General features: G+C 39.9%; 1 protein-coding gene across 1 annotated transcript; it reads right to left on the bottom strand.

Annotated features, from left to right (window-relative positions):
* Positions 1-59: 59 nt before the first annotated feature.
* Positions 60-14199, bottom strand: tth (toothrin). The gene is made up of 2 exons (XM_065236449.1): positions 12428-14199; positions 60-1397 (listed from the first exon to the last, which is right to left on the bottom strand). Exon 1 carries the CDS (start codon positions 13407-13409, stop codon positions 12453-12455), a length of 957 nt encoding a protein of 318 aa, XP_065092521.1. The 5' UTR covers positions 13410-14199; the 3' UTR covers positions 60-1397; positions 12428-12452.
* Positions 14200-14316: the final 117 nt, after the last annotated feature.

Here is a 14316-nt window from a genome sequence, read left to right as displayed (position 1 = left end):
TTTCGGTCTGGAAGGAAAGAAATCCCTCGGTCAATCAATCAATCAATCAAAACGCCACCTTCTTTTTTGGAAAATATTTCCTCATTTTATTTAGTATTTTGCTTTGCCGTTTAAATATCTATATTCATGTACAAGGGTTTCCATCGTATTTGCTTTCCTCTCATTCGATTCATGTTTTGCAAAATTTAAATTTTACATTTACACTATGTGAAATTGTTTTCTTCATTTCCATTTCTTCGCTTTTCACCTCCTGTCGTCAGCGTTGATGTTTGCTTTGTGAGTGTTTGAGTTTTTACTGTTCTTTGTTTCACTTCTCTCTTTCGTTTGTTATAATAATAGCTCATCAATTGGGTAATAATGGAATAATAAGTAAATATATCGTCGTTGAAAAATCCATTTACACTTAGAGAATAATGAAACTCGATCGGTTCATTCTATGTTCATTGAATCCAAATGGGGTCACTCCGTTGAACCGCATTTAGGTCCGTTTTCCAAACGTTCCTCTGGATTACTCCACGCCAAAGTGAGTTTGTTGTCTGTGTTTTTAAAGAGTTACGACTAAAAACCTACAACTATTGCAACAAGTAAGTGTGTGTGTGTGTGTGTCTGTGTCTGTTTCTGTTTGTTTATTTGTGGGTTAGTTTACTACAATAAACAAATGCCTAGGAAACTAAATAATAGGATCGTTTGTTTGGGTGTGTCAGTGTGTGTAGGTTTGAATAATGACTGCTTTGCAATTTTCCTATGAGTTTCATCTGTTGCTGAGAATTAAATAACAGAGTTTAGCTGTGATTTAAAAGTTCTACATTTAGTTTGAATGGGTGAAATCTGTTTCGGTGTGTGTGTGTGTGTAAAAAAAAACCCAGTTGGCGCCCCGGTTGCACGAAAAGACTTATGCGTCCGTCCAGTCGCCTTATTTTTTAACTATTGCATTTTTGTTCTACAAACGAAAAAGTGTGTGATGATTTTTTTCCTTTGTCTATTAAACGGCTACTATGTACATCAAATTGTTCCATTTCCCAAATTGCTCCACTTTTCTTCATTTTGCCTTTTATTTAAATAATTTTAGTTCACCACTTTTTTACGAATATAATTAGAACAAAGGAACCTAAACACAAATAGTAATAATAATAGTTTTGATGATGACCAGAATTGCAATAATATCCAAATAGACAAGAGTTATAGGAGTTGGAACAAATTTAGATTCTTTGTTTTCGCTTAATATTTGTTTTTTTTTTCATCTGTTGTTTGTTTACAAAGCATTCCTTCAAGGATGCGCGATATTAAAAGATGTTTCTTTTGTTCTGCGGATCATTCTCTGCTAGCAGGCGTCGTCTTACGTTCGTCTATAAAACATCCATCGAAAAGGGTCTGGGTTTTTAGAGCCTCAAAGGTACCTGAAAGAAAGGGGAGATTAATGTTGCTTCTATTGATTTCATTACAGATGGTGGCAGTTAAAGTCATCGTTTGTACGAATTCTTGAAAATGAAATAAATATGACAGTTCTGAACTGCGAGTCCGTACATGAAGGAAGGAGTGTGGTTTGCGCCTGGCTGCTCTTAGTTTCTAGATAATGATGACCAGTAAGTATGCTTGCTCAATTATATATTTCTTATAGGTACAGTAAGAGTAAGAAAGCATGGAGTTTTGGAATATGGCAGCTCAAGTATTTTTATGGAACGGCGAGTGTATAGTCATGGTCATCAGCAATGTTGTGCCTAATAAATTAACTGGTTTAGAGTATCCTAAACAAGCCATGGACGTTCTGATTAAGACGAATCAAAAGTCAAATATAGCTGCAAGATATCCGGAGAGACATTTGATGAATATGACGTTCGGAAGTGACACAGGCAGAGAAGTTCCATGCCCTGCTTATTTTGAACCCCGAGAGGTATAAGATGGGAATGTTACTGGTGTTAACCGATGATGAACTATGCTAGAAGTCAACTACAGACAACAAGTCATTGTATTTGCATGCCTCTTGTCCGAAAAAATATGGCCGCTTCAATGAAGGCAACTGCACAATGTTTCGACTACATTGAATTGGGTCATTTTTACAAGTGCCCAGTAATGAACAAATTCATCGCCAAGGAGAAGGCTGAATCTAAAAATAAATTCAAAAGCAACCACGCAATGTTGTCCAAAGATAAAGTCGGAACGAAGAAACGAAACAAACTAGTCACTAGTTCCGTAGACTTTGATGCAACCGATCACAAGGTGAATAATGAATCACAGAACGTCAAAAGGATCGGATAGACTGATAGTAGTTTCAACCATCAAGTCTGGTGAGAAGCTTCGAGCTACGAAATTGAAATCTTCAATCGGTAAAAATTCAATGATGAATCGTTAGTTTGGAAAATGTTCTATTTGTTCCTGGTTTTGAAGAAAATCTGCTTCCGGTTCGATGGACAAACAAAAGGGGAAAATTAGTTGCTTTCACCAATGAGGTTAGTGCATTCAAAGATTAATATATTGTTTCAGTAATCTTCATAGCCGGTTTTTTCTCCATCATAATAAGTTTGTAAGTTGTTGTTGTTTTCGCCTTCGACAGTGTTCTTAATACTATTTTCATATAACAGTTCTTGGTCATACCTAAATCAAAACAGGGGTGCTCCCTTTCGAAGCCTCCAAAAGAATAATTAGTGAGAGGATGTAGTCAGTGGCGTCGCGTTCACATGTGCAACCTGTGCACGACACAGGTGCGTTTAGATGTTTATAGATTTCATGGTCACATTAAAGCTGTACTTCTTTACTCCAGACCACAAGTGATCATGAATACACTATTTTATAGTGTGGCTCAATTAAATCTTCGACCTTGGTTTGATTCACAAAGGACTAAATTCAGTTCGGATGGTCTGCCTAATCCCTAATCCATTGATTTCTAAGCATGTGAAACATACCACACATTTTCCACAATACATGGTGGTTTGCACCACTAGTTGTAATTGAAACTTTCAGCAGTCACGCGTCAAACGGGAGCAACACGGAAAATAGCAGTCTGATACGCTTTGGACGTGTATCATACTTGCAGACCGGTTGGAATGTGTGAGTTTAAATTAGAAGAACATTTGTGATGCACGGGTGCCTAAAGCGTGCATTTCTCGCTGTGCACTTGGATATCTGATTGCAGGCAAAGAGAGTAATGGAGAAAGAGAGTGCAAAAGCTCACTCTCACTCTTTTGTCAGTTGTAAATCTCTCAATTACCGATGGTTGCGCCTGTCTAAACTTATGATCTTCCCCTGGTTCATTCTGATAGTGTTGTTCTGATGAATAAAGAGTAGAATAATTCAAGTTTGCTACCCAGGGGATTTCATGAATTTTATCTAGATTTTGAAACTGTTTTGTATCAAAAAATGTTTTCGGAAGTGTTTGACGAATATTCTTTATTACACTTCAGTCGAAACCCTAATTAAAATGTTATGGTTAATTTGCTTAACGACGTGTTCTGGGTATCATCCAAACCATTTGTGGAATAGTTCAATCATTTGGGTTATCGTTCGTTTATGGTAATTTTTTATTAGGGAAGAGTTAGCCTTGTGATAAAAATGATAATTAGTTAAGTTTTGCAATTCCTCCTAGTTTGGTTAGCGCGAAAAGGACCATACAAATTTGTTTACATAAAACGATAGGCCCTTCAAATGTTACGTTAGGTAGTGATTAACATAGTAATTGAGAATATGTCCCTTAAATTCATGGAGCATTGAAAAAAAAAAACAAAAACTAATATGTGGTGGTAAACTAGGTATAACGAACAAAGTGTGGTGTACAGGTAATCAAATGAGGCATCTCAAATCAAATCTCAGGGCATTCAATTTTTAAACTGGAATGTCAGGAAATCTCGGAATTTTCATTAAATTCAGGGAAATATTTCTCAATCCTTATTAATCCATTATAAACTATAATTATACCACCAATCATGTAGGAAAGTGAAACAATGTTTTTTTTAACAAAGGCTTGAGCAATTTAAATCCAAGGAAAAATTCTTTGGACTAGAAACATTTTTTAGAGATCCAGACCATTTCTTCAAGATTCTGGGACGAATTTCAGTATCAAGGTTCCGTACTTTTTTTTTGCTTTGCAACTATCTTCACAGACGGCTAGGTCCAGTTTGGTCCATCTCATCAGATTTCATACTTAGGAAAATTTTAAAGATAAATCCTCAAGTTTAAGGTGAAAGTGGATCGGTTCAAAATGACTCACTTCATAGATTTTCTTACAAAATAACGCAACGCCCTTTTCGAAAAAAATATCTCCCGTGCAAAATTTAGAAAACTAAATTTGCTATCCCTAGTAATTTTTACAAGATTGATTTATTGTTTAAATTTTCTGAAAACCATTTTCTAAGTTCCACTTTAGGACCACAATCATAGTGGTCGCTAACTTTGCTCATCAATTACACAAGTATTTAGTATGAAAGGTCATATTTGACTTCCGTAGATCGTTTCCAAGTATTCTGATATGCTTTGGTATTTTTTTAAGATAATTAGATTAGTTTTTGGATCCACCATTATTTTAATAACCCGTCATTTTTAATCCATTTATCATGCTATTTTCTCGAAAACCCACAATCTTTAATCCAATATTTTGAAAATCATTCAATTTCAATAGTGGAGTTATTATAAGCATACCCGAAAAAAAAAATTACAGTGAAATTTTCAGTGGAAACAATGCTCTAACATTAATATTTATTGTCGACAATAAAAATGATTGTTATAATGTTGTACTCTTCCGAAAACGGCAAAACTGCTACCTAGCTGTACAATGAATGTACATAATAAAATGTTGTTACAATGATTTTTATCGTATTTTTCATTTATTTTATTGTTAACATGATTCGATCATGAACAATAATGAACAACTCTATTACAATAAAAATTGTTGTTACATTAAATATTGGTGTATTTTCATTGTGGGTTACTTCACGAACAATAAAAATAAATCTGATTGAAGCATGCAGACTATGAGAGGGTCAGCAACACTGCCAATGTAATTAAGATAGGCGCTGCTCGTATGTCTCTAGCTTTGACAGTTCGTTTGGCTCAAAACCAGGCAGTCCGCGTCCGCTCATATCTTATCCTAGACCCTCTCTAAAGCTTAATGGAGACCTTTTCCGTGCAATCAATAATCATACAATAATAATAAAAAAATCCACCACTTGAAGATGTCAGGAAGGAACTCTCAGGTGGAAGCATATTTCATGGGCGATTCTCTCCAGTCGAATGCATTAACTTATCAACGACGCTCAACCACCAAGGAGACGTGACCTAGGGATATCGAGCGCAGGGGAGTTGGCCTGCATTTCTCACAAGTTCCGGATCGAATCTCGATCCATAACCAGTAAAAAAAGGACCACCCGTAACAGACATACCACCCCCTTCCCTTCTCGGGCAAAGTTTTATTTTTTCGATTTATTTTTAAAGTCGATAAAGTAGATCTGTCAAGCCAACACATACACTCTAAAGTACACTGTTATTTTTTTTAATCAATAAATTCGCCAACCAACAGTAAAATAACAATAATATATAATGTTATTGAAAAAAAAAATATATGGGAAAATCACGAAAATTTCATTGTTAAGATACTTAACAACACCCCTTTTTTATTGTAAATTTTCCATTTACCATGAAATTTATTGTTTTGTACAACATAAATCAAAGTAATTTTATTGTAGACGTAACAATATAAATCATTGTTAAGACAATAATTTTCGTCTTATTGTTACATTGTTTTTTAATGTATTTTTGCTGTTATTTTTTTTCGGGTACTGTGTTATATTTAAAAAGATCGAACATTTTAACAATGACTTACAATTTCAAATCCACCATTTTGAAAATCATACGCCATCTTGGATCCACCATTGTGAAAATAAACCAACATCCAAGAATTGAAATGGCAGGCTTTCCCTGAACATTGGCAGGACTTCCCTGAAAATCTGACTTCTTTTTGAAAATTATTCGCCATCTTGGATCCACCATTGTGAAAATGAAGTTCGGCAGGACTTCCCAGATTTCTAAGAATTAAAATGGCAGGACTTCCTTGAACTTTTACAGGCCCTGAACTTCGGCAGGAGTTTCCTGAACTTCAGCAGGAGTTCACTGAACTTCAGCAGGACTTTCCTGAACTTCGGCAGGACTTCCTTGAACTTTGGCAGGACTTCCCTGAACTTTGGCAGGACTTCGCTGAAATTCGGCAGGACTTCCCTGAACTACGGCAGGACTAATCTGAACTGCGACAGGACTTTCCTGAAGTTCAGCAGGCCTTCCCTGAACATTGACAAGACTTCCATGAAAATCTGACTTCTTTTTGAAAATCATTCGCCATCTTGGATCCACCATTGTAAAAATAAACCTGAACTTCGGAAAAACTTCTCTGAACTTCAGCAAGACTTCCTTGAACTTCGGCAGGCCTTCCCTGAACTACAGCAGGACTTTTTTGAACTTCTGCAGAACTTCTCTGAACTTCTGCAGGACTTCCCTGAACTACGGCAGGACTTTTCTGAACTTCTGCAGGACTTCCCTGAACTACGGCAGGACTTCCCTGAAAATTTGACTTCTTTTTGAAAATCATTTGCCATCTTGGATCCACCATTGTGAAAAAAAACCAACATCCAATAATTGAAATGGAAGGAATTCCCTGAACTTCGGCAGGACTCCTGAACTGTTCAGCAGCAATTCCCTGAACTACGGTAGGACTTCCCTCAACTTCAGCAGAAGTTCTTAGATTTCCAAGAATTAAAATGGCAGGACTTCCTTGAACTTCGGCAGGACTTTCCTGAACATCGGCAGGACTTCCCAGAACTTTGGCAGGTCTTCCCTGAACTTTGGCAGGACTTCCCTGAAATTCGACAGGACTTACCTGAACTACGACAGGACTTCCCTGAACTTTGGCAGGATTTTCCCGAAGTTCGGCAAGCCTTCCCTGAACATTGGCAGGACTTCCCTGAAAATCTGACTTCCTTTTGAAAATCATTCGCCATCTTTGATCCATCATTGTGAAAATAAACCAACAGCCAAGAATTGAAATGACAGGACGTCATTGAACTTCGGCAGGACTTCCTTGAACTTTTGAAGGACTTCCCTGAACTACGGCAGGACTTCCCTGAACTTCGGCAGGACTTTCCCGAAGTTCGGCAGACTTTCCCCGAATATTTAAGGGACTTTCCTGAAGTTCGCAAAACTTCCCTGAAGTTCCTGAACTTCGACAGAACTTCTCTGAACTTCGGCAGGACTGCCCTGAACTTCTGCAGTACTTCCCTGATTTCCAAGAATTGAAATGACAGGACTTCCCTGAACTTCGGCAGAACATCTCTGAACTTCATCAGGACTTCCCTGAACGTCGGCAGGACTTTCCCGAAGTTCGGCAGACTTTCCCTGAACATTTAAGAGACTTTCCTGAAGTTTGCAAAACTTCCCTGAAGTTCCTGAACTTCGGAAGAACTTCTCTGAACTTCGGCAGAACTGCCCTGAACTTCTGCAGTACTTCCCTGATTTCCAAGAATTGAAATGACAGGACTTCTCTGAACTTCGGCAGGACTTCCCTGAACTTCGGCAGGACTTTCCTGAAGTTCGGCAGACTTTCCCTGAACAATTAAGGGACTTTCCTGAAGTTTGCAAAACTTCCCTGAAGTTCCTGAACTTCGACAGAACTTCTCTGAACTTCGGCAGAACTGCCCTGAACTTCTGCAGTACGTCCCTGATTTCCAAGAATTGAAATGACAGGACTTCTCTGAACTTCTGCAGGACTTCCCTGAACTTCAGCAGGACTTCCCTGAACTTCGGCAGAACTTCTCTGAACTTCTGCAGGACTTCCCTGAACTTCGGCAGGACTTGCCCGAAGTTCGGCAGACTTTCCCTGAACATTTAAGGGACTTTCTTGAAGTTCGCAAAACTTCCCAGAAGTTCCTGAACTTTGACAGAACTTCTCTGAACTTCAGCAGTACTTCCCTGATTTCCATGAGTTGAAATGACAGGACTTCCCTGAACTTCGGCAGAACATCTCTGAACTTCGGCAGAACTTCTCTGAGCTTCTGCAGGACTACCCTGAACTTCAGCAGGCGTTCCCTGAACTACGACAGGACTTCTATGAACTACAGAAGGACTTCCCGGAACTTCGTTAAGCCTTCCCTGCACTTCGGAGGGCCTTCCCTTAACATTGGTAAGACTTCCCTGAAGTTTAGCAAAACTTCCCTGAATTTTTAAAGGAATTTCCTGAACTTCGGCAGCACTTCCCTGAACTTTGGCAGGACTTCCCTGAAATTCGGCAGATCTTTCGTCAGGACTTACCTGCACTTCATCCTCCCTGAAGTTCGACAGGCCTTCCCTGTACTTGGAATCTTGGAATTGAAGTTGTCATTTCAGTAGCTGTATTATTATAACTATACAATAATATTGTATTTTCGAATACCCCTCATAAACGCGAACCATAAATTGACCTTACCTAAAATGGTTAAAAATTGTTTATAATCCCTAAACTTTAACTGAAATGGTTATGGAACTTTACATGAACGTTTAATGATAAAGTTTCAACCTTATGTATTATGGTTTTTTGGAACTGGACCTTACAAATAATGGGTTGTTAAGAACCATTACCGTTCCAAATTCTTGTTTTCTCCATACATTTTCGGAAAGAGAACTATATTAGAACCTTTTAACTTATGGTTTGAGAACTTTAATGGTAATAGTTATGGTAGTCAGTAAGGTCCACGAATGGTTTTGTAACATCGATCAACTTTATGTGGAATATATCGCGAATTGGTTGCCTGTAATTTACTGATTACCAATTCACGATATAAAGGGTGATACGGTCAAAATTTGGTCAATATCAACTTGACGTATTTCTTTCAATTTTGCATTTAAAAAACCTGAACACCCCTCATTTTGAAGGTGTGTGTGTGTAGAATGTTGCTCCTATTTTGATTTTGGAATTCACTCTTCAGTTGTCAAAATGCCGTCCAAGCAAGAAGAGCAGCGTATCAAAATTTTGCTCGCGCATCGCGAAAATCCGAGCTACTCGCACGCAAAGTTGGCAAAATCGCTAAAAGTTGCCAAATCAACCGTTGCAAATGTAATTAAAGTGTTTGAGGAACGTTTGTCGACAGCCAGGAAGTCTGGATCGGGGGGAAATCGAAAACCGGAAGCCGCTGAGACGACAAAGAGAGTTGCCGGTAGTTTCAAGCGAAACCCTAACCTCTCTCTCCGAGATGCCGCAAATAAGCTGGGTGTATCGTCTACAACCGTGCATCGAGCCAAAAAACGAGCCGGACTATCGACTTACAAGAAGGTAGTGACTCCAAATCGCGATGATAAACAAAATACGACGGCCAAAGCGCGATCCCGGAGGCTGTACACGACGATGCTGACGAAGTTTGACTGCGTGGTAATGGACGACGAAACCTACGTCAAAGCCGACTACAAGCAGCTTCCGGGACAGGAGTTTTATACGGCAAAAGGAAGGGGAAAGGTAGCAGATGTTTTCAAGCACATGAAACTGTCAAAGTTCGCAAAGAAATATCTGGTTTGGCAAGCCATCTGTACCTGTGGCTTGAAAAGCAGCATTTTCATAGCTTCCGGGACTGTCAACCAAGAAATTTACGTGAAAGAGTGTTTGAATAAACGTCTGCTGCCTTTCCTGAAGAAACACGGTTGTTCCGTACTGTTTTGGCCGGATTTGGCATCTTGCCACGGTAAAAAGGCCATGGAGTGGTACGCCGCCAACAACGTGCAGGTGGTTCCCAAGGACAAGAACCCTCCCAACACGCCAGAGCTCCGCCCAATTGAGAAATACTGGGCTATTGTCAAGCGGAACCTAAAGAAGGCCAAAAAAACTGCTAAGGGTGAGCAGCACTTCAAGGCAAACTGGCTTTCTGCGGCGAAGAAGGTGGACAAGGTGGCTGTACAAAATCTGATGGCAGGGGTCAAGCGTAAGGCCCGGCAATTCGGATTTGGAAAAGCGGAAGCCTAACTGAATATTTTTCCTGAATTTTATACTAATTGAACTTGAAAAAGAAATTTAATTTGATTTTTTAAATAAACGATTTCACCGATTTACACGCGTTTTCCCTTGACCAAATTTTGACCGTATCACCCTTTATTCCACGTAAAGTTGAGCGATAATACAAAACCATTAATGGACCTTACTGACTACCATAACCATTACCATTAATGTTCTCAAATCATAAGTAAAAACGTCCTTATATAGTTCTCTTTCTGAAAATGTATGGAGAAAACAAGAATTTGGAATGGTAATGGTTCTTAACAACCCATTATTTGTAAGGTCTATTTCCAAAAAACCATAATACATAAGGTTGAAACTTTATCATTAAACGTTCATGTAAAGTTCCATAGCCATTTCAGTTAAAATTTAGCAGGGATTATAAACAATTTTTAACCATTTTAGGTAAGGTCAATTTATGGTTCGCGTTTATGCGGGATTGTCTACATTTCAATACTTCCCATTTTGTTAATTTGCAATGCTTGTTGGAATTGGTGCATTTTGAATTTGAGTGTGGTTCGAACGGGTGTGGAGTCTCCCCCTTATTCTGCGCCGCGAGTGAGGTGAGGTGACCCGCTGTCACTAGTGAGGTGACAAAAGTCACCGCGAGTGAGGTGACTCTCCGTGCAAATCAAATGGAGAGTCACCTCACTCGCGGTGACTTTTGTCACCTCACTAGTGACAGCGAGTAACCTCACCTCACTCGCGGCGCAGAATAAAGGGGAGTATCAACGGAAAAGCATTAACTTTCATCTTAAAAGCATGTGATAAGCTGTCTTACCTACTTTCGTAACTTAGCGTAAGGCTCATTAAAATTTTGGAGGAAATTTCTTTCAATTTAGTTGGTTCTAATAAATTATATAATTCAAACTTAAGTGCATAAATATAGAGCTCTTCAACATTTGGAAAAGTTACAATTTTTGTGCAAAGCACCAAGCAACTCGGTTTCGTTCCAAAAACTTCAGCGAAGTTCAAACTATTTCAGCGATGTTTCATCAAAGTACATATATTTGCATCAAGCCAAAGCAAAACATAAAAATAATGTCCCACTCGACCTTCTCCGATATGCATAAATGTTTATATAATTGTTTGTTATGGTCAATCATTCACATTTGAGTTGATGTTCGGCCATTTTGAATATAGCAAACAAAAACTTCAAAATGGCGTATTCGATATTTTTCAACAAATAATATCTCGAAAACGTCACTTCCAATCGAAATGACGTCTGAGACAAAGTTGTAGGAATGAATAATTGCTTTCCTGAAACAATAGTGTGTATTGATAAAAAATTTCAAACTATTTTGGGTAAAAGAGAGAAAAAGTGGTTAAAACTAGGGGAAGTACAATTTGATCTGAAGTAATATTTGGTGCAAAAATTGCTCAAATTGGTAATTATTATAATTTTTAGTGGAATTAGAATTTTCTTAGTGGAATACCTGTATAATGAGAGAGAGAAGGATTAGTATTTTCCATTTAATTCCACTACTTTATTTGCTTATCCTTGACAGATACGCGTATTTCTTCTACAATGTGCAGACTTCTTCAGTGTCTTGTCGAGTATTAGTACAAGACACTGAAGAAGTCTGCACATTGTAGAAGAAATACGCGTATCTGTCAAGGATAAGCAAATAAAGTAGTGGAATTAAATGGAAAATACTAATCCCTCTCTCTCTCTCATTGTATAAAAAATGGTTTTCAGTGCATAATTTCCAGGGTTGTTACAACAGGCTTAGATTTCGCGATTTTCGTGGATTTGAACTTTCAGTCGCAAAAATTGTGAAGGAACTGATGTGCTATCACAAAAATTGCGAAATTCATTTTAACCTTTGCCTCCTAAGGATTATTTTGCTGTCATAGTTTTCTCAATTTTTTACCGAAACACCCTGCAAATACTCGGAAAATTATCACAGTTCCATAACTCACTCCGGATTTACACGGAAATTCCTTGGGGTCTGTCCAATGTGAAACACTTGCATGATTTTTTTTTTTAATTTCCAATATGAACGTAGCATTTTTCGTTGTCAAATTATAAACGAATCGTATATATGCGACTGATTGCCACACACTGATGGGCTTAGTCTTAAACGTCAAAACTTTTTTGAGGTTGCAACCTGGCTGTCAAATAGAAACAATCGTCGCCTACCTCGCATAACTGGTTCCGCAAACAAGCCATAAAAAAACCAACATGGTTTGTTTACGTTTGTAACCAATTTCATACAAGAATGATCACTAGGCTGATTTGACTGCATGTCTCATCCCAGGTTGCAACACACCTGATACTATCCAGAGAATTGGGTCAAAGTTCAACGAAATCGGGAAAGAAGCTGACTGGCTTTGAACATCTAGTTGCATCATGCTTATAGCGAAAGGTGTAATCCTTATAAGACACGTCAGACAACTGAAAAAAAAAAAAAAAACAAAAATCCTTCAACTCACCATTTCGAAGTAACACCCCGTCGCCTTACAGATACTTCCGGTAGTTCCGCAGATCCGCACTGCCTCCGTAGCCGGCCCCGTTCTCGCCATTCTCGTTCAAATCCACCGCGGCGGCCACCGACTCGAACGATGGTGGTTCCACCAGGTTATCGTTCAGACTGTTCTCCAGTTCCTTCTCGATCGACGAAACCGTATCCTTGGCGTTGCGCTTCCTACCTCGCTTCCCGGCACTGCCGCCGGGCGGTCGTCCCTTCCGCGATGAACCTCCCGGCGATGCCACCGCATCGTAATCTCCCGCAGCAGCTGCCGCTGCCTGACTAGCCTTGGACTTCCTGCCTCCCCCGCTAGTCGATCGTCTGCTCTTCTTGGTCTTACGTTTGTATCCATTCACGTTGTAGTCGTAATCAGAGTCGCCGCCTTCCGCATCGTCCAGGTCGTCATCGTTCAGGGCCATCTCGTCGTAGTACCAATCCTTAGGCAGGGGTTCCTCCTTTACCACCGTTTGGTTCTGGTGACTGTCCTTGCTGTCTGCATCCATAGTCGCACCCAGCGAGGATTCCTCCAGTAGCGATGGGTTGAACTCTGGCTCGGGTGGCACCACCAATTCTGGTATATCTCCCATCACTATGCTGGAGGGTCCACTTGTTTTAAAGTTGCTAAACGGTCGCAGGTTCTGCAGTTTGTTTAGATACTGCCGCTTGGATTTCCGCCATCGTGACGAAGGGTATGTGTACAGCTGACCTTCTCGGTGACCGGGCATCCGTCGACAGTGCTTCATGTACAGAGTACTGTGATTCTGCGCTACTCCTGTTTGCGAATCGAAGAACGGTAATCGCATCCTCCGCTCCAGACAGAGCCTGGTATTAAACGATGCACTGACTTCTAGCGTTTCCCGATAGGTCGAATCCCGCATATAATTTTCAATCTTCTGCAGATTTGGCATCGACACAATCTGGATGTCCAGTCCGCCCGCCGAGGCCATCCTGATTTGTTCTTCTCACCCACTAAATGTCACTGTATTCCTTGGCACTGTTCGTTTTTGCACCGCACTATTCTCCTTCTAATCCTTTGCTGCTTTCACTCACTTGAACAATCGCAATCAATCGCGATGGAATTCTTTGATTTTGCCTACGTTTTGCGTTGAAGTGATTATCTCAATGACGGCAATGGCCACTGCGATATAGGTTTCTATTTTTCAACTTTTTTCCCCCTGAGCTGGCCTGCTTTGATTCGTTTTGCTCTCGCTCTCTCGCGTTAGATAGATTCAGTCGCGGTCCAGCACTAGTAACATCATCACCAACCAACAGCAGTGTGTTGCATTCAAGACGAGATGAGCTGCGAAGGAGGATGATGATGCAGCGAGAGTGAGAGTGCGGAGTAGGCAGCCAGCAGCGTATTATAGCCCAGCGGTGGCAGCCAGCAGTCCGAGTACCGTTCAAAACATAGAGGTACAAACTTTTTTCTCACTCCGACTGCGTTTGCTGGTGTTTGTGTGCGGAAAAAAAGGAGCACCAAAAAAAAAAAATTACCGAACCGTCGCCACCTTGGATGACAGGGTAGCAGCGGTTCTTGGAGATTGAATTTAGGAACCACTCAACTGCACTCGGGCCGGGACTTGACGTTCGAACGATGCACCATTGCGGCCGGTTTCCGCTACTTCCGGTGTAAGATAAATATTTTTATCGGTTTTCCTACTAGGTCGGTTTCTTTTTCCGGAGACACCAGCCAAATGCCACTGTTACACACTCAGAAAGAATGACGGTTCTCTCTCCCGCAAACTCATTGGGATATTTTCTTTCTACCTATATTTTTGTGTGTATTTGACAGATTTGTTGATAGTGCACTACTGCTGGTGGAGTGAAGGCGATGGGTAGCATGAATCTTTGGTA

This window comes from Ochlerotatus camptorhynchus, unplaced genomic scaffold, assembly GCF_037179485.1.
Source record: "Ochlerotatus camptorhynchus isolate MF236.1 unplaced genomic scaffold, CSIRO-AGI_Acam_v1.1 ptg000550l, whole genome shotgun sequence".
NCBI lineage: Eukaryota > Metazoa > Arthropoda > Insecta > Diptera > Culicidae > Ochlerotatus > Ochlerotatus camptorhynchus.
This window is presented reverse-complemented; position numbering and strand designations above follow the sequence as displayed.